The 16,563-nt window shown below is 39.7% G+C and overlaps 1 protein-coding gene across 2 annotated transcripts in view; it reads right to left on the reverse strand.

The window, feature by feature from the left end:
• The window catches only part of LRIG1 (leucine rich repeats and immunoglobulin like domains 1), a 158,855-nt gene that overhangs the window by 36,946 nt on the left and 105,346 nt on the right, over positions 1-16,563 (reverse strand). For both annotated transcript variants that reach the window (XM_042451930.1, XM_042451929.1), the window contains exons 4-7: positions 11,803-11,940; positions 10,961-11,104; positions 8,280-8,423; positions 5,483-5,626 (exon numbers count right to left, since the gene is read on the reverse strand). In XM_042451930.1, the coding sequence (XP_042307864.1) occupies positions 5,483-5,626; positions 8,280-8,423; positions 10,961-11,104; positions 11,803-11,940 (570 nt within the window). The remainder of the gene's footprint in view (positions 1-5,482; positions 5,627-8,279; positions 8,424-10,960; positions 11,105-11,802; positions 11,941-16,563) is intronic.

Consider the following 16,563-nt stretch of genomic DNA (forward strand, 5'->3'; position numbering starts at 1 on the left):
CTTAAACATAGGCTGGACACCCATCTGTCTGGAATGCTTTGATCGTGAGTTCCTGCATGGCAAGGGGTTGGACTGGATGTCCTTTGTGGTCTCTTTCAACTCTATGATTTCATGATTCTCATTCTCTGTTGCATCTGAGGGAGTGTGTTTAAACTATGATTAGTGAGAACACAGCTGAATCAAACAATGATTTCAGATTTTGGTTGTTTAACTAGAGTTGAAAATCAAAAACAAAATGCACTGTTCGTCCAATTCAGACACAACAAAAATTGTGGTTTACTCAAAACCACAAAAGCAGGTGCTTCCTATCTCCCTCCAGCCACACACACACACACACACAAAAAGATGTGGAACATCTGAGACAGGAAGTCTGTACAGTTGGTTCATGTACCAGGAAACCACAGTTCTTTACTAAATGTATACAGGCCCAGAAGCAGTTAGGAGAGAAAGGCTTCCCTTAGATCAAGAGTGGGCAACTTGGGCATTCCCCTGAACTATGGGATAGTCTCCTCAAGAAAAAGTTCGGGATTAAAGTAGGTTGGATTGTGTGGGTAGCTTTTAAATTGTAACACTCTCTTGTGTGGGTATTGAAATGTAATTGGACATTTTTATGCCCTTGGTTTTTGTGGAGAGTGGGGGAAGGTTGGGGTTGCACTTTACCCAGCCCTGTCTTTAACAATGGGCTGTTTTGCTTTCTGGGGGTTTTTGAGCAGCATCTTCTCATAAAAAGCACAAGGAACAATACAAGTTGTAATTTGCTGCGTGCACGCGCACACACTAAAACAAAGCGTATTCAGGAGTTGTTATGCAGTGGCACTTGAGAGCCTACTGTGCTCCCTCGGGTGTGTGAATTATTTAAAAAATTAATGCTGATATTTATTCATGTTGTTCTACTGCTCAGTCCTGCCACTTTCTGAAAGCTTGCAGCCTCTAGTTTCTTGTACCCAAAAGAAGAAAAGAGAGTACCAATTATGAAACAAATTACTATGAGGTTAAACCAATTATGGTTTTCTAATCTCACTCTCTTTTCAGGGAGGGCCTATTTGTGATAGCACACTTCTGATCTTGGAATGTGTTTCCTCGGGGAAACATCTGAGCAGCACAAAAGCAGTGACAGCAGCGTTGATCCAGAGGTACAAAAGGATATTGTTTAATTGCAGACCTTGCAAATTTGGAGCTCTCTCAAGTGCTACATTGCTTGTCTTGCATCTATACAAAAGCTGTTTTACATTAAGTTTTATCCAAGCCACCTTTTTAAAACCTACCTTTATTAAACAGTGTCACTAAGAACCAAGTACAGTGGACCCTCCACATTTGCTAGTGTTAGGGGCGAAGAACCCCTGTGACAGTGGAAAAACCACCAAAAAAGAAAACACTTTTTTTTAACCTGAGAGATCACTCTCTAGGAATCTCTAGGTACTCCATAGCAACCCTATGGTCAACATCTGCTGAACGTTGACCACAGAATTGCACCAGAGGATCTACAAATTGCACCAGAAAGAATTGTTATCTCTAGGAGTTTGTAGGGCCTCCAACATGACTTCTGGAAGACTTTGGGGTGAAACAGACTGGGGCACGGCAACTGCACGCCAGGACTCCATTCTGCCCTTTCTCTGGCCGAAAAAGGAGCGGAAAACAGATGCTCCTTTTTGGGCCTGCAAAAAGCCAGTTTTTCCATCACGCCGGGCCAAGAAGCTGGCTTTAGTGTGCTCCGGCAGCATCTGGTGTATAAATGCCGCGCCGCCAGAACACCTGAAAGCCAGCCTCTGTGTAAACGGCTGGCCGGCTTGAAGCCGGCTTCCAGGCATCTTGGGGGCGTGCATCATCTGCACGCCATGCCCCCAAGCCAGCTGGAAGCCACCTTTTTATGCCAGTCTATTCTGGCCCTTTGACTGTAGAGCTGTGCTGGAGGACCTAGAGATTCCTAGAGAGAACAAATTAACCACATCTGTGAATAATCAAATCTGCAAAAGTCAAAACCGCAAATGTGGAGTGATGACTCTAGTTATGGTTTCTTATGAGTTTCTGTATCTCCCATAAGGACTGAGGAGAGGAAAATTCATGAGTTTAATTTTTAAAAAGTAGCATGGTAAATTGCCTAAATGCTCCAAGTTTCTCTTAGAAGAGAGAGACTGAAAATTAAATCCATTTAATTCTGTAACTAAAACAGGCAACCAGGGTATTTGGGGAAGTACAATTCATAGAGTAGATTAGAGCTTTCTAGCAAGAATTCTATCTACCTCTTCAAACTACAAATCTCAGGATTCCATAAAGTGAAGCAATGATACTTGAAATGGTATGAAGTTACCCTGAATCAATGGCTATACAGTCGGCCCTTTTTATACACAGATTTTTTATACACAGATTCAAGCATACACGGTTTGAAAATGTTCCAAAAAATATAATTTTCAAATATCAAACCTTGATTTTCCATTTTTTCTAAGGGACTCCATTTTGCTATGTCATTATATTTAATGGGACTTGAGCATACACGGATTTTGTTATACATGGGGGATCTTGGAACCAAACACTAGGGTCTAACAAGGGTCCACTGTACCTCTATGTCACCTCACAAGAAGACACAAAACATGGCAGCCCATACTTTCCCATGCTGCATTACAAAATAGAGTACAGTAGTTGTTTTTACACACAGCACCATTTTTGAAATATAACTTTGTTACCCCCTCACTACTTCCGTATTTTTGTTTGTACAGGACTAATGTTTTTTTTTATATTTCAAAATTATTTAAAATGCCAACCAATAAAATTTTATACAGCAAATAGTAGTACTAGTTGTTGTTGTTGTTATACAGGGATTTGTATCCCACTTTTCCCCAAAAACTGGGACTCTAAGCGGCTCACAATATTAAAGAAAAATACAATTAAAAACACACAAAAAGCAAACATTAAAACAGAATTAAACTATTTTACTGTATTGAAACAAATTCACAACTCAGGTAAAAATAATAATATGCAATTAAAACAATAGTAAGCACTTTAAAAGAGTTCAATACAGAATCTCCCAGCCCTTTTTTTTTTTTAAATCTGTTTTAAAAGCCTATCTGAATAAAAAATTGCAAATGAAGCGTTTTATGTTGCTAATGAAGTAAAATAAGTATAGGTCTGATATGAAAGTACTGGACATATTCCCTCCTCCTTTTTATTTTATTTATTTTATTTTTTGTTTCCAGGGCAGAAAAGTGTTTTCCTCTCATGGATTCAAATTTTCAAGACATTTTGCATCTCTATGTAGAATTTTTTAAAAAAGGAGGAGATGCAGCACAGTAGCTCTGCGCCCACAGACCCTGTTTGCTGATTTACTCACATGGAGAGCTTCATCTATGCACAGAGGTTCTCCATATGGTTGAGAGCACTTACAATAGGGATATATGGAGAGCCTCCAGACAGACACGAAGCTCTTCTCTTTGCAGAAAACATGGCTAGCACACCCTTTGCCTTCAGGAATTAAAAATTTGTTTTAAAAAAAGCAATTGTAAAATCTGAATACAGCTTAAAATAAGCATCAATGTGTAATTTTCTCCTTTCTAAACCTTCTTTTTTGCCTTGCAGTTTTGATTCTAACCAAAATTTTCATTGGACTGGATGAGAAAAACATGTAGGATAAAACATGAAAGTTAACAGCACATGTCAGAGCCCAAGTAAAAACAGACATATTTTCAAGTACTTAGAGTGTCATTTCTTTGGCAAATATATTCTGCAAGTCTTCTGTAAATGTGAACAAAGGTGACAATGGAACTAGTAAGCAATTGCATGAAATTCAGAAGAGATTAATGGCTTTCAAGAAGGCACAGGGCAACACACATTTGTTCTCAAAACTGCTGTAGTGTTGAATTATGCAGAAATGGCATTCAGTCAAAATTGTTTCCTCATCTGTGATGAAAGAATTTTTCAAGGAGGTAGTGAGTGGGGGTGGGATGGGGGGAGAGAAATCAAATGCTAACAGGTAATGCTAAACTTGACTTGAAAGAGAGTTCTTTAATATTCAGCATGGGGGTTTCTGTCACAACTGGCAGAGGCATGTTTCTGACATCATCTAGTGGCAGCCAAAAGCAAACTTCAGAATATCCATCATTATGACTGGAAACATTTATCTATCTTCAGACATTTAGATTTTACTTTTTCCCCCCTGTCCACTTGTGAAAAGGGAAGTTGATTCAACAACACCTATTCCTTATCTTCAAGAAGGTGGGTCTGTGAAGATTCCTATTTCTTTACCCTTGTATTAAAATGTCAAATAATAAAACGGTATGTGGGAAGTTGGAAATGATACATTTTATGGAAATGGCCAAAATTTAAATGTTTTCATCAAAATATATAAAATACATTTCTGAATTCCCATTACCTACAGGTTGGAACTGAGCAAGAGCAGGTAATAATTAGAGTTGTGGGCTGCCTTGCAGGAACTCTATCTAAAATGCCCCAGTTCTTTTTATGTATTTTAATGCAATTTTAAAAGTGAATCATAGAATCATAGAGTTGGACGAGATCACAACCCCCTGCCATGCAGGAAATCTCAATCAAAGCATCCTTGACAGATGGCCATCCAGCCTCTGTTTAAAGACCTCCAAAGAAGGGGACTCCACCACACTCCAAGGGAGTGTGTTCCACTGTCGAACAGCCCTTACTGTCAGGAAGTTCCTCCTGATGTTGAGGTGGAATCTCTTATCGTGCAGCTTGCATCCATTGTTCCGGGTCCTGTTCTCTGGAGCAGCAGAAAACAAGCTTGCTCCCTCCTCAATATGACATCCCTTCAAATATTTAAACAGGGCTATCATATCACCTCTTAACCTCTTCAATCCTACAGAGTGCCAGTGGAGCATAACACTTTCCCAGTGTAAAGTCTGGAGTGCAAAAAAGTCAGAGGCACCCATGTCAACTGGTATGGATGCCAGGTGCTGAGCTGCCAAGGAACTGCTTTCCTATACCCTTTATCCAGTATCTGAAGGAAGTTCAATAAAAATTAAACATCAAAAAACACATAAAATACCAAAGCACAATTAGAAGTCAGAGTATCAAATATTTAAGACAGTTAAATATTTTACACTGCTTGGATAAACAGAATATGCTTTGTCTGGCACCCGAAGAAGACAAAGTTGATGCCGTGTTTACCTCCTATAGTGGGAGGGGGGAGCCCAATTGGTGAGACAGCCCTCTCCCTCACTGCAACAAAGCTCACTTCCAATGGAGGTATTTGGAGATGGACATCTGCCAATGACCTTCATGTAACTGGCAGGTTGGTACAGAAACAGAGATTCCATTAAAATATTTTACTCCCATGCTATTTTAGTGTCTGAAAGGGTAAGCTTTGAACTGGGTTCTAAAACAAAAGGGCAATATATGAAGTTCATTAAAACTGGTGTGATATAATTTGTTTGAGCAGCGCCAGTCAAAACATTTTCAGATGCAACCTGTAGCAGTATTACTTCTGTTAATCACTGCCCCCCAAAGTAAAACAACTCACAGTTCAGCCAGCTTCTGACAGAAGCTCCATCCAGCAGGGCTGATGTGTGATATCAAGTTGTTATTGAGATGAATCTGCTGAAGAGACGCAAGACCATACAGGGAGCCACTGTTCACCTCTGTCAGAGCGTTGTACTCCAGATGGCTAGAGAGATTACCATAATGATGAGACACAAGCTTCAAACGAATACTGATATTTTAAACAACAATAACTCATACAATCACAAATTACCTATGAAAAACTAATTCTATATTGGTTTATTTTAAACCAAGGTCATACCGTATTTTCTGGTGTATAAGACGACTTCCAACTTTTCCATTTAAAAGTTAGAGTTTGGCATATAAGACTACCCCTCCTCCAACGCATGCTAAGGCTAAGAGATGCCTCAGAGAGGGGTGTCTTTTTCCCCTCAGCACACTCGGGCTGCATCCACACTGGAGAAATAACCTGGTTTGGCACCACTTTAACTCTTTTCTGGCTCAAGGCTATGGAATTATGGGAGTTGGAGTTTGTTGTGGGCCCAGAGTGGACCCCACAACAAACTCCAACTCCCAGAATTCCATAGCCTTGAGCCCTTAAAGCGGTACCAAACTGGGTTATTTCTCCAGTGTGGATGCAGCCTCCCTTTCCCCCCTTTCTAGTGCATTCATGCCATTGAGGTGGGTTCCTTGCAGCACCACAAAACCACTCTGGGGTTTAAAAATAAAAGATCCACCCTTTCCCCCTCCTTTCCCTATCTCTTGGCTTTCCTTCTATATGAATGAGTGAGAGAAGGGCCAGAGGAGGATACTTTAAAAAAGAAAGAAAGTAAGCCAGGCCTCTTTTTTTTTTACCCCCCTTTCAGGACCTGGCAGGGAAAAAAGGAGGCTCCCCTCCAGCCCCAGCCCTGCCCGTCCCATTTAGAGAGGCTTTGGCTCCGCTTTCCCCATTGCCTTGCATTGCTTTGCCTTTGCTTTGCTTGCAAATTGGTGCAGCTGCGAGCTTTGAATTCCTCTGCTGCTGCTGTGAAATGGAGGATGGAATCCAGGGGGAGACAGAGGAGGAGGAGGAGGAGAACTGTGGCTGCATCCACACTGGAGAAATAAAGAGGTTTGGCAGCGTGTTAACTCTAGCTCTGGCTCTTTGCTATGGAATTCTGGGAGTTGGAGTTTGTTGTGGGGCCCAGAGCAGAGCTCCGCGGCTGTTTTTCAGCTCCCCCCACCATATGCAGTGACCAGTCTAGCTTGGAAGTTTCTGCACCTGGCGTATAAGACCCCCCCCCCCAACATTTGAGAAGATTTTCCAGGGTTAGAAAGTCATCTTATACACCAGAAAATGTGGTACTATACTGGTTTTCTCCTCATTCAACCACTGTTTTTTCCCATGATAACAGAAAACCCAGCAGGGGCTGACTTCAGGATCTTATCTAGCTATTATTTGGCATAGCCTAAAAACTGCAGTCTCTTGTTATTTGCCATCAGGTCAACTTTGACTTATGGCAACTCTATGAATACCTATCATCAAATATCCTGCTCAGGTTTTGCACCCTCAGGGTTGTAGTTTCCTTGACTGAGTCTTTCCATATGTAATGGAGTCTTCCTCTTTTCCTATAGTCTCCTACGTTATAACTGCTATTATCTTTTCACTCTGTCTCGTGATATGTCCCAAGTTCAATAGACTAGTCCATTTAATCATCTTGGCTTCTAGTTTGAGTTCAAGTTTGATTTGCTCTAAGACCCCTTCATTTTTCTTTTTGACAGTCTATAGTATGTGTACAACTATTCTCCAGCACCATATTTCAAATGAGATAGCTTTCTTCCTGTCAGCTTTCCTCACTGTTTGGCTTTCACAGTTATACACAGAAATTGGAAATATCATGGCTTGGATGATCCTGAATTTGGTATTCCATGATGTTTCTTCAGACTTCAGGATCTTATCTAGTTCCTTCATAGCAGTCCTTCCAATCCTGGTTTTCTTCTGATTTCTTGATTCAATTTTATCTCAATTTTGATCAATGACTGAGTCAAGATACAGAAAAATCTTTTAATGATTTCAATGTTTTTATGACTCACTGGAAATTTATATAAATAATCTATGGTTGTCATTTTTGTTTTCTTAATATGAAAATATAACCCAGCTTTTGCTCTTTATTGCTTAACCTTCATCAGTAGTCATTCAAAGTCTTTGCTATTTTTCCAAGTAACATGGCACCATCTGCATTTATTAAATTGTTGATGTTCCTTCCCCTAATTTATATTCCAACTCTGAAATCTAACTTAAAATAAATAAAAAATAAAATAAATAATAAAATAAAATTTTTATTTCTATCCCGCTTTTTGCCAGGCAATCAAAGCGGCTTACAACAGGTTAAAATACAGCCATATATACATAATGCCCCCCTTAAAACAAGATTAAACAATGTAAGATTAAAAACTACATATTAAAAGTGACTAAGCTACTTGTGTATTTGCTCCATGTATTTGTCCATCAAAGCCAATTTACATCATCTTAATATGCTACAAAATTCCCTGCATACTGTCAAGGCAGGACTGCCACAGCTGTCTATTTTTTCCTAACTTCTAAATAGCATATTGCTAAGCATTTATACTAAAACGTAAATCCCATCATATTCACATATGTGTTATCTAAATGTCCCAAAAGTAGAAGTGTGCCTCTGCAGGTATAAATCTCCTATATTTACAGCTCTGCTACTATGTAATAGATTTACACACCAGATCTTTGCAAGACATACATGAGGAAAAAAGAGACGGCCAGAAGATTGCTTATATTCTGTCAGTATAACCATGTTTTAACTTACAGAACTTGCATTTTGGCTAGACCCCAGAAAGCTCCATCAGTCAGCTTGCTGATGTTGTTACGCTGCAGCTTCAGAACTTCTAAACTCTCCAGCCCTTGGAATGTCAGGCCATCTATCTGACGAATACGATTTCGGTTTAGTTCCCTAAAATTAGCACAAAAAAATATCTAAATTTATTAATCTAATCTTTTTCCAGTGCACTCAACTTTACAAACACACCAGCCAATAGCCAGGTACTGGACCATTTCCACCAGGGATCTCCACAACAGCTACCCAGAAACGTGGGGAAAATAACCTGAGATGGTTGCTTCTTGAATAAATCTTGATCAAATATTATCACAGGCAAAAATACAGGGAAATTCTTAGCACACAGGCATCATATTCTACTGAGGCTTTTTGTTTTGTTTTGGGGGAGTTTGTTTTTTCTTTAAAATAATTTATTTTTGATACTAGCTCAAGATATTCTCAGAATAAACATGCTTAAGAAATGGCTACTTTATCTATATTAAAATTGCAAGATTACAAAGGTTTTCAGATATAAACTTTAAATGTCTTTTACTGCAAGCTAAAATATCATTACATATTAGGGATAAATCCCAGACATACCTCACAACCATAAAAAAAATTATATAAATTTGATCAGAAAACTTGAAACTGAAGCAAGACCCAAACATTCCAACCTGACATTTTTTCTGTCAATACCTCTTTCATTTTATTTTATCCATGCTTCTTTGACTCGTTAACTATAGCATAGACAAGTGTAACTTTTTATTTCAGCAAGTCACAGAAACATCTTGTTAGACGAATGTTTAGAGCTGTAGGAGTTTTTAAACTATACAAGGGATGTTGTCTCACAAACAGTTCTACGTATCTCCAATGGCTCCATATTCTTAAACAGAGAAAAATGATCAACATTACCTGGCCCACATGCTAGGCCTCTAGAGGCCATTCCTATCCCTCATTTTCAGTTCCTCCAATTTTGGGTGACTGGAACTGACACTGAAATATCACTTCTGGTTGACTTTCAAGCTGTCCTAGATGTGTGACTGTTTGAGGTTGGAGAGTACACTGAAATGGAGTTTTACAGCCCTGCAATAGGTGTTTAAGTAATTTTGTATTTATATTATATTTTAAAAAATATTTTAAAGCTGTGGATATTGAATACATGGATAAAAAGCCTGGGGATACCAAGGGCCAACTATACAATACTTTTACTAATTTTGTGCATGAAACAAAGCTTGTGTACGCTGAACCATCAAAAACCAAAGGTGTCACTAGCCCAGCCACCCATGAAAAAAAGGGGGAGGGGGATATTTTGGATTTCAGAACTCCAGACAAGGGAGGCTCAACCTGTATTACAAATGTTATATATCTGCATGGTATAAATGAAGAATGTTACTAATATCCTTAATGTTAATAAGAATGTTAATAAGGAGCCCTGGTGATGCTGGGCTGTACTGCAGCCACTCACTCACTTACAAACCACAAGGTTGCAAGTTCAATACCAGCTACGGCTCAGGCTCGACTCAGGCTTGCATCCTTCCGAGGTCACTAAAATGAGTACCCAGCTTGATGGGGCCAATTAGCTTACAGTTATAAACCACTTAGAGACTGGTTAGAGTGGTATGAAGCAGTATATAAATGAAGCTGCTATTGCTATATATCTGCACAGGACTGGTAGATGGGGATTATCTTCCAATAAAGAAAAAAAACTGAAAAGGAAATGCCCAAATCCTATATCCTCTCTTGAATATGAGCCTTACAAACCATCTCTGTTCAGAATCTGGAGAAAGTGAAATATGACTCTATTGTGTAGGGAAAAATATACATTGAAATTGACTGTCTGAACAGGTGATTTGCTCATTAGTACTTAAAACTATTTTCCTGGGGTCTAAGTAAAATTCAACTGCTAACATTATTTCAGTTCAAAAGGGATTCCCAAAAGCTTTCCACGTAAAAATACAGCTTCATTTTTAGTGTATGCCCACTTAAAATCTTATTCGAAATGGTGAGTGATCTAGCCTTTGAGTCAGGCTCCAAACTTCCAGAAAGCAGCAAGCAAACGTCAAAGACAAAGGTCAATTATTTATGCATAAAGCACCTTCACAGATGCAGATGTATATTTTTAATCAAATACAGCCCACTGCTATACTCTAGCTAGACAAACAACAAAGTGTGTGCAAACTCATCAAAAGCACCATTTTGTTCATCTAAATGTCAACTGCACACTTTAATGGCCTTCCCTGGTTGTAGGTTTATTACTACATAAAGACACATGTGTGGTCCTGAAATCAAGGTTTGAGAAAGCCCTCTGACCTGCTTTGCTTTCATGGTCTTTTTGTATAACAAAGGGAAAAATAAAAAGGCGCAAGTAAAATATGCACACTGGGATGAATGGGGGCAGAAATGATATTGTATGTTTGAAATATCTAATGCAACAATTAATTTTAAAGTTTCTTTGTGTTTTGGTTAAGAGTGTGATCTGTCTGCGGTACCACCAACCCCCTCTCCGTATTCCTGAATTGTTTTATTAGGTGTTGCCACTGAGCCATTAAAAAATAGTTTATTCAATGTTTTACAGGCACAGGGTGAAAGGATTGCATTTGGTGAGTATGTCCTTAGGGAACGTTTGTCTCCATAAAGCTTGGTTAGCCATAATTAAAGTGCACATTTCTACTCACAGTTGCATTAGCTTGGGCAGTTTGAATCCTTTAATAGGAATCTGCGTGATCCTGTTTTTACTCAGGCGAAGTGTTAGCAGGGATCCCGACAGGCTATCAAAAGCCTTCGTTTCTAAGATGCTGATTCTGTTGCTCCCCAGATAGCTGCAATAAATTAATCACAGAACATCCAAACAGTTACGTCAGAGGTCTCAGGTCAATCACTCTGGATTTGAGTGGCTAAGCAATAATAGACACAACACCTCCCAAAATCAAGTTTTCCCTGCACCCCCTGCCCACCAAACAGATCAGGACAGGCTTCCTTTCTTCCCTTAGGCAGCTGATGATAAGATATCCCCTGAGGTACCACTGGACATTCAACCTCCCAGAGGTTGCTTATACATTCTCTTTCAGCCTGCAGGGCAATGAGACAAAATCCATACCAATAACAAGGGGTAAAACCACTACAGCCTAATAGGTACAATGTTTGAACAACAACAACAACAAAACTGCATATGAATAGGAGTTAGACACTAAAATTCTAAGTAGCATCTCTCTGCCAACATTTCCAATCCTTTAAATAGTAATGACTTTCACCTAACTCATCGGAATGTGACAAGAAGGCATGGACCGGCTTCAGGCTTGCAGGGTCACCTTAGAAGACCAAAGATGACCAAACAAGGCAAAAAAATTAGTGGGGAGGCAGGGGCAGGGGAAAGGGACAGATGTGAAAAAGCAGCTCAAGAGGAGGAGTCAATTACCTGCTATAATCCATGAGCTACACAACTCAAAATATGTTAGTCTATTCTTTCTGTATAAATGGATATGTTCCCATAAAATGTTTTAGAACAAAGCAAACTTACAGTTCCTTTATATGAAGCCCCACTGGGAAACAGCCACTTCGGATTTCTGTGATGTTATTTGCGCTCAGGTCCAATGTTTCCAGGGCAACATAAGGCTCCAGCTGGCTTGTTTCAATGCTATGGATCTTGTTGCGATTCCTATAATGCAGAATGGAGAGGAATCTGACATAATCCACTTTTTTTTTCCCCACTCCTTGGGTTACAAAATAAAACAAGTATAAACAACAGAAACAGTCTCTCATCACCTATTTGGCTCCAGGCTAATGTTCAATATGTTTTAAGGAGAGAAAATAAATGATTAGAAATTTTTAAAATAAGGTCAAATAACACTTTTTATTAAAATGGCATTGACAAGCTTTCAGAACTGTTCATCGGAAAGAATAAGAAGTGTTAAAGCTATCTATTCCAATTGGGACACTCACACACTGTACTAACACAGGATTGGGGAATATATGTGGAAATCCAGCAGTGTGTGAGAACATATAAATAAATAAATAAATAAATAAATAATCACCCTGCATGTTTTCCAGTTTTCCCTTGAACCTTTTCTTCCCAGCAGGTGTCCCTTGAAAGTACACTGCATTTTTTATTATTTCCCATTAACTGTATCTTGCTGGTAACAACTATATCAAAGAGACATACTGGATAGGATTCTAAAAGATTTTAAGAACTGATACGTCTAGTGACACAATAAAAACCAAAGAAGTGATTTCCCAATGTATCCACCACCTGTTGCCTGCCTGGCTCTATGCTCACATGTCAATGCAACGTGTATGTAAAGTTATTATGCCAATGAAATGTTGGCAGACATATGTATTATTAGTAATCCTTTAACACTCATTACATTACAATGAAGGGGTTCTGGACTAAATGAAAAACCATGAAAAATGGAGTATTGTTCCAAAAAGTGGGTTGCACAAAGTGAAGTTATTTAACTTACAATAAACTGGAATATGGTCTAAGCTGGTATAAATAAAAGTAGACTATAACCACACTACTTTAGGTGAAATCTTAACTGCATGATTTTATATCTTCCTATGGCTGTATCTATTTTCAATTAGCAGTCTAAGTCATATGCAAGTTGCCCAATATATTGTCAGCGCAAGGATATGTTGGTGGGGATATAAAGGAAGATATGGTCCCTCAAATAACCTGGTCCCAATCCATATAGGGCTTTATAGGTCAAAACCAGCACTATGAACTGTGCCTGAGAACGTGCTGGCAGCCAATGGAGCTGTTGCAACAAAGGGGTTGTGTGCTCCCTGTAGACAGGCCTAATTAACAAGCTGCCTGCAACTCTTTGGGCCAACTGAAGTTTCTGGACATTTTTCAAAGGCATCCCTATGTAGAGCACATTATAGTAGTCCAAACAGAATGTGACAAAAGCATGTGTTGCCATGGCACAATCCAACTTCTTTAGGAATGGGTACAATTGGCATGCTGATTTTAACTGTGCAAAAGCACTCCTGTTCTCTACTGAAACCTGGACCTCCAAGTCAGAGCTGAATCTAGCAATATCCCCAAACAGTGAACCTATGTTTTCAGGGGGAGTGTAACCCCATCTACCACAGGATCAGTCCCTATTACTGGATCTGCCTTTCAACTGACCAAGAGCATCTCTGTCTTGTTTGGTTTAAGCTTCTATTTGTTTGCCCTCATCTAGTCCATTACAACTGCTAAGCACTGGTTTAGCACAAGAACAGTTTTCTTGGAATTAGGTGGAAAGGAGTGATAGAGCTGGGTATCATCAGAATACCAGTGACACCTGACTCCAAACCCCTGGACAACCTCTCCCAGTGGTTTCATGTAGAATAAAAGCATAGAAAACAAGACTGAACCTTGAGGGACCCCACAGGCCAATGGCCAAAGAGTCAAGCAAGAATTCGCCAGCCCAGCACCACCCTCTGAGAGTGCCCCTCCAAGACAGAACAGAGCTACTGCAGAATAGTACCTCTAAGCTTGGCCAATGGCCTGAGATGCTGGGAGCCTAACTCCAAAATACCTGGAAGGCCAGAGTTTGGAAATCACTGAAAGAACGGTGGAGCATGTTGAATTTCCAAGGGAAGCATATGATTTTCATGGAAAAATTAAGAAATACATCTCATGTGGTACAGTCCTCCCTTCCCTTATGCAGGAGATCCATTCCAGTCCCCCCCCCCCCCCCCCCCGCATAAGGGGAAATCTTGCTGTTACTCAAAATGTGCAACTTGACTGCACACATTACTTGAAATAAAGTCCCACTGAGTTTGATGTGACTTTGGGTAGCTTTTCCTCTTCTTTTTCTTTTTTGTCAAAGTAAGCATGCATAAGCCCCGTCCAGGTAAGGTCCATTAAATAGGGTGAGTAAAGGTTTAACCCCTCATTCTACAGATCCTTCCTTCTTACCCCCACCCTTTAGAAAAACAGAAAGAGTTTTCACTGTACAATCAAGGTCTTTCTTCAGTTGCCATGGGGATGGAGTATTTTGGGAAGAGACAGAGACACACCTCTTCTCCTGAATAGAGAAAGGAGAGGGAAAGATGTACATAATGAAACATATTGTGTGATCCCTAACTTCTGCTTTGCTGTTGTTGTGTGCCTTTAAGTCATTTTTTACTTATGATGACCCTAAGACAACCCTATCACAGGATTCTTTTGGCAGAATTTGTACAGAGAGGGGGTTTACTCTTGTTTTCCTCTAAGACTGAGAAAGTGTGACTTGCCCAAGGCTACCCAGTGGGTTTCTATGTCCAAGTGGGGATTTGAACCTTAGTTTCCTCCCAGTGTCCTAGTCCATACTCAGACCACTATATACCATGCTGTTTTCACTAACCTCTGCTAAGACCCTACAACTCTGACCTTACGTAGTCATACTTAATCTTCCTTGGTGGTGAAACAATGCAGCCAACCTGGACAGCCATAGAAGCCAAAGAAATCTTCTTGTCTTGATTGCTAACTATAAAATTATTGCTCACGATTTAAAAAAAGAATGCAGGTAGAAAATGAGACACTAGTTTTTCTCTGTGCACTAGTGAGAAATGACAGAATAAAACAGGTGGTGCTACTTCAAAAGATCATGGCTTTTCCAGGAATACCAGAGTGTGCGTTAGAAGGTAAGGTTACACCTTAATCCCAGTGGGTAGGCCAGTGCTAAATGTCTCTGTGAATATTTATTGATAAGTCTTTTCAGCAGCCTTCTCCACAACCAGGAGTGGGAGGGGGCAGACTCTCCATATCCTAAAGAGGTGATCTTTGCTCCAAATGGTAGAAGTTATTTTTGGTTTTCCCGAAATGAGAATGGGGAGGCAGGGAGAAATTGCATGGTTGACCTTCATCTAGTATCAACTTACAGGTCTGGCCAGGCTTTGTTAATTGAGGGGAAAAGAAACCTTAATACAGCAAAACTCTATTAAGACACCACCTGCTATAAGCATCAAAAACAAAACCGAGCTTCAAACAGGAATGGAGCTATGCACATCCCTTTTCATTCTATTAATATTCAAATATGTTTGTGTGCAAAGAGAACAATGAAACTTGCTAAGAATGACTGCTACCAAAAGACGTGCAAGGTCTTATGTGGATGCATACCAGACCTATGGGGCTATATCAGAAGGAGAAGGTTACATGAAACAAATCTGCTGTTAAGAAGGGGTCTTCCCACCTTCCATCTTTTCTAGCAGTCTGCTAAGCCAGAGCCAGTTATAATCTTTATTTTCTTTAAATGCTCCAAATATGCCTTGTATCATTTGGAATGCATGGTTTCAATGCATTATTATGTGTATAACACCCACGCCAGTGATAATTTGCATCTACAGTCCTTCTGAATTGCTCACAAATACAGCACATAAATATATATCATAAACACATCAAATGGAATAAAGTAAGCATGATAGACTGGCTGAATTTTAAGGATGCACATGTGCACCCAAGCAACTGTCATGGCAGGTCAGTATATGCTTCATTTCGTATCAATCTGAGCATGGTTTTCTAGTAAAAAGACCTTTAAACAGTCTTACAGTAAATGCTTCTGCCACCTTTGGAATAGTGTTGTGCTTCACAAAGCAAACTGTAGTGATTGTAACCATGTTCTTCAAACAAGGAGCGAGTGGCCACAGAAATAACCTCAACTTTTCTCAGAGGCCATTGAATCACTAGTTCCCAAGGGAAGGTCTGACAGATTCTCAAGCCTTTTTTTTTTTTTTTTGCAAAGAATGTTTGTTCAGGTGGAGCACAAATACACAGCAAGAGTAGTCCTGGGGTAGGATATGTACTCCTGGCATACTTTGGTCAGCCACTGTGAAACTCAGCATAAGCTGTATATACCAAATTCTTAATTAGTTACAGTCATAGCCCTGGAGCAAGATGGGTGATATGCTTGCTTTGCAACAAAATGGAGAAGAACGTCAGCTCCCACCCTAACATCCTATTTACAAAACACCTTTCTTCCCAGCATGAAAGGAAGGGAAAGATCCTGCACAGTATAGGTCCAGTCATCACTCCTGGTGAATAGATGAGGTTTAAACCAATGCAACTTAAGCAAGAAAGTTCTACCTGCCTATTTTATACTGAGGCAACCTCCATGTAAACCGCCAACCTATTCAATTCAAGCCAAATGGCTACACCAATGAGAATGTGAAGGGGTAAGGATGTTAAAATGCAGAAAATATAACAAAGCATGATTGCTAATGACAAACGTCTGTGAAGTCTAGCTTTTGCAAGAAATAATAAGGAAGACTGAAAAAGCAGAACCCTAGCCTGTCAGCTAACATGCCGCCTAGTATT

Source organism: Sceloporus undulatus, chromosome 2 (genome assembly GCF_019175285.1).
Source record: "Sceloporus undulatus isolate JIND9_A2432 ecotype Alabama chromosome 2, SceUnd_v1.1, whole genome shotgun sequence".
NCBI classification, from domain to species: Eukaryota; Metazoa; Chordata; class Lepidosauria; order Squamata; family Phrynosomatidae; genus Sceloporus; species Sceloporus undulatus.